This window comes from Elephantulus edwardii, unplaced genomic scaffold (assembly GCF_000299155.1).
Source record: "Elephantulus edwardii isolate Elephantulus edwardi_28Jun2011 unplaced genomic scaffold, EleEdw1.0 scaffold00270, whole genome shotgun sequence".
Lineage (NCBI taxonomy): Eukaryota > Metazoa > Chordata > Mammalia > Macroscelidea > Macroscelididae > Elephantulus > Elephantulus edwardii.
This window is the reverse complement of record NW_006400020.1, coordinates 300,112-304,264: the sequence shown is the minus strand read 5'-3', so window position 1 is coordinate 304,264 and position 4,153 is coordinate 300,112. Positions and strand designations below refer to the sequence as shown.

The window sequence follows — 4,153 nt, the reverse complement described above, 5'->3', positions numbered from 1 at the left end:
ATATATTGTTTGGGAGGGTGGAGGGACAGCGCAGGAGGGGAAGACCCTCTATGAGATGGATTGATTCGGTGACTGGGGTAATCGGGATGGGAGTGTCAGAGGTGGTGCGGTTGTCACAGGATAGAGCAGGGTTTAGGGCTGTTGTGCATAGGGTCGCTATGAGTCGGAAACGACTCGACGGCACATAATAACAACAACAATTTCAGAAAGGGAGCCCTGGTGTCCTAGTGATGAGAAGTTGTACCGCCATCAGATGATCACTCCACAGGAAAATGATAGGTGAACTCCTTCTGTGTGACTTATAGCTTCTGAAAACTAACTGGAGAGTCAGCTATAAGTCAGTCCTACCCAATACCACCTAACAACAACAACAATTTAAAATATTTTATATTAGTGCTTCTTAAGGTTTGAGAAACAGCGAAAAAAAAAAGATCCATCCAACATCAATTAGTTTAGTAAACAAATTATGGTAAATGCATATACTAGTACACTGTGGTTATGGCATGGAGTAGGTTCCAACTCAAGGCAATTCTAATTAAATCTTGCCCATGCTATACAACAGTTGTCATTGTTTGTTGTTGGTAGGGCCATTCAGTAGAATAAGATTCGTAGCGACCCTATGAGCAAGAGATCTGAGCCCTGTCCCATTCTCCTCCATCCTTATCATCCCTGACACCAAACCTACTCCAATTTACGGTTCACAAAAATAAACTACTCAGAAATAAAAAGAATAAATGAGCTATGAATGCAAGCCATGACATGGATGAAACTCAAAATAATTATGCCATGTGAAAGAAGACATATAAAAGACAATATTAAAAGGGTATTATATGAGATTTTAAGAAATTCAAAGTTGGCGACAGTGACAGAAGGTAAATCAGTGGTTACTAGGCATGGAAGAAGAGATAGGAGAGGAACATTAGAAACAGACAAGAGGAAATATGAGGGCAGTGGACATCCCTTGTCCATTCATTGCCTTGATAAGAGTGATAATTTCAAGGTTATAAAGTGCATCAAGACTTATGAAATAGGATCCTTTACATATGTAATTTATTATATCCCAGATACAGTTCAATAAAGTTGTTTGAGAAATATAATCTGCACCTGAATCACTAGAGATCTTCTTAAAACAGACGTCTAATAAATCAGATTTGAGATGAGGCCTGAGATTCTATGCCTGTGGATAATATTTTGAGTAACAAGGTTCTAGGTGACCTGATGTTAATGTATTTTCTATAGTGTGAATATTGCAGTACCTGGTGTAAGTTTTTTCGGCTTGGAAAAAATGCACTAGAAAAGAAAACTTAAAAAATCGCCTTACTTTAGCAGGAAACCATATATAGGAACTCTCTGTGGTATACATGAACATATTATATTCTGGCCGAGTCATTTCTTGAAAGACCAAGTGGAAGAACTCTGACTTGACTCCTTGACCTTGAGAAACAATTTCGTCAGTAAATTCAATCTGATGAAAGAGAACACATTTCAGGTTCAAATTTAAGATACAATGCCTTCAACTCCTGGATGTAAGCAAACCCAGTTAAGTTCTGCAAAGTAACCCAGACAAGTTCATCCCAAATCTGCAGATCCTCAACTGAACTGCACATCTATGGAATAAATGGTTGAGTTTAAGCTTTAGGATGAGTAATTATACAACAGTTTTACAGTGTTAGTTAACTTAGACCTGAGTGAGCAATTCAAAGTCTCATGGCTGTTCTCTGAAGGGGAGACATTGTGGAAACCATAAGACTAACTATTTGAACAGTTGCAAATGCAGGCTTTTGTTAACAGGGCTCTGTTATATATAAATGTTATCCCCACCTCTCTGTATTTCACATTATTAAAATACTCAATAAGACTTTTTACTGTACCACTAAATCTTTACGTAGGTCACCATTTTCCACTTGGCTTAATTGGCGCAGAGTATCTTTAACCAGGTTACTCCGTTTGACTCTAAGGTTACATGTGGGATGTGGAGGTAATGCATGCTGTCCTTGCATTACCACTAGATTAAAATGTAGGAATGCTGCCATTCTTGCCTCCTAGGGGGGGAAAAAAAAAAGAATATTTTACTTAGTTCTGATCTCATCTCCCAGAAAGTGTTTTCTATTAGCATGCTGGCCCTACCTATATATACTCACATTGTAATTCTTTAGGGAATAATAAATCATATTTACAATATAGAAAATGACAGCAAGAATAGAATCAGAGAAAATATGGCACTTGGGAATTGGGTACATGGGCTCGGTCACCATGGATGAAAAGTTAAGCCGTTGAAAGCTGTCTCAGATCATTTACTATAGTAAGCATGATACTTAAAGGCAATACTGGAATTCAATAGCCATCTTCACGCATAAGAAACTTTATGAATATAAGTGCAGTTTAAGAGCTTAAAGATTACATAAACTGTAAGGAAAAAATATCTGTAAGACTTGCTCAGAGAAGGTCCATTCTTCAAATGACTCCATATAATACCATCCACAGAATCTCCATGGTGTTGGTGTCAGTTCAGTGCAGTCAATTTGCTTTCCACCTTGTAAACAACAGGAAGAAATATTGCCCAATCCTGTACCATCTTCACAATCTCGTCTGTGCTGAAACCTATTGTTGAAGTCACTGTTATCAATCCATTTAATTGAGGATCTTTCTCTTTTTCACTGATTTTTCTAGTTTATCAAGCATGATGCCCCTCTCTAGCAGTTAGTCCCTCTGCTAACATGTTCAAAGTATATGAGACAAAGACCCACCATTCCAGCTCCTAAAGAACATTCTAGCTGTACTTCTGCCTAAGACATATTTGCTTGAGGTTTGGTTTAGGGTGTTTTTTTTGGTTTAGGGTGTTTTTAAGTCCATGGTATATTCCATATTTTCTACCAACACTACAATTAAAAAAGCATCGATTCTTCTGCAGTCTTCTTTATTTGTTGTCCAACTTTCACAGGTACAAGAGGTGATTAAAAATATCATGGCATGAATTAGACTTTAACATCCTTGATCTTTAATACTTTGAAGAGGTCTTTGGCAGCAGATTTTCCCAATGTAATCTGGTTTTGTTTTGGCTTAAAAAAATATTTATATTTTCTTAATTTCTTTTTTTTAACTTTTATTTTATTAATTTTAGTGAACATTTACAGAGAATGTGAATTTCCATTCATTCATTGTTGCACTTTTCTCCCTGCCCACCCCTTCCCCCCCCCGAGTTTGCTCCTCTCTTTGAAAAGTAAAAGAAAAATTCTTTCATTGGTATACAATCCCCCCCCCCACTCTCCGTGCCCCAGCCCCACCTTCCAGAGTACACTCCACTATGCAACCTTAAACCTGGACTCTTGTGATAACCATAATACTCTATCATATATTGCTTTTAAACTGTTCTCTCCCTCATCTGTTTCAATGCAGTATACATTATTTATCCCATCTTTCTCAGTCTCCCCACAACCCTGATATCAGTCCCATTCTACAACAGTGGCACCATGCAGTATTTGTTCTTTTGTGACTGAGATATTTCACTCCACATAATGTCCTCCAGGATCACCCATTTTGAATAGTATTGCATGAGTTCCTTGTTTTTCAATGCGGCGTAGTATTCCATTGAGTGACTATACCACAGCTTCTCTATCCATTAGTTTATTGATGGGCACTTAGGTTGTTTCCAATCCTTGCTATTGTGAACAGAGCTGCGATAAACATGGGTGTGCATATATCTGCTTGGATGTCAGTTATGGTCTCTTTAGGGTATATTCCCAGTAGTGGAATTGCTGGGTCAAGTGGTATCTCTATTTGCAACTTTTTGAGAAAGCGCCACACCACCTTCCACAGTGGTTGCACCATTTTATACTTCCACCAACAGTGAATAATGGTTCCAGTTTCTCCACAATCTCGCCAGCATTTGGTGCTTGCTGTTCTGTTAAATTTTGCTATTCTTACTGGGGTGAGATGATATCTCATAGCTGTTTTAATTTGCATCTATCTTAGAGCTAGGAATTTTGAACATATCTTCATGTGCTTGTAGGCCATCTGAAGTGTCTGTTCACATCCTGTGCCCATTTTTCAATTGGGTTATTTACCTTTATCTTGTTGTGGTGCTCAAGTATTTTATAAATTCTAGATATAAGTCCCTTATCTGACATGTCATTACCAAATACTTTTTCCCAGT

The 4,153-nt window shown here is 37.9% G+C and overlaps 1 protein-coding gene across 1 annotated transcript in view; it reads right to left on the bottom strand.

The window, feature by feature from the left end:
* HERC6 (HECT and RLD domain containing E3 ubiquitin protein ligase family member 6) overlaps positions 1-4,153 on the bottom strand; it is a 96,103-nt gene that overhangs the window by 19,838 nt on the left and 72,112 nt on the right. Inside the window, exons 16-17 of the mRNA XM_006900020.1 lie at positions 1,872-2,042; positions 1,322-1,465 (exon numbers count right to left, since the gene is read on the bottom strand). Of these exons, the coding sequence (XP_006900082.1) occupies positions 1,322-1,465; positions 1,872-2,042 (315 nt within the window). The remainder of the gene's footprint in view (positions 1-1,321; positions 1,466-1,871; positions 2,043-4,153) is intronic.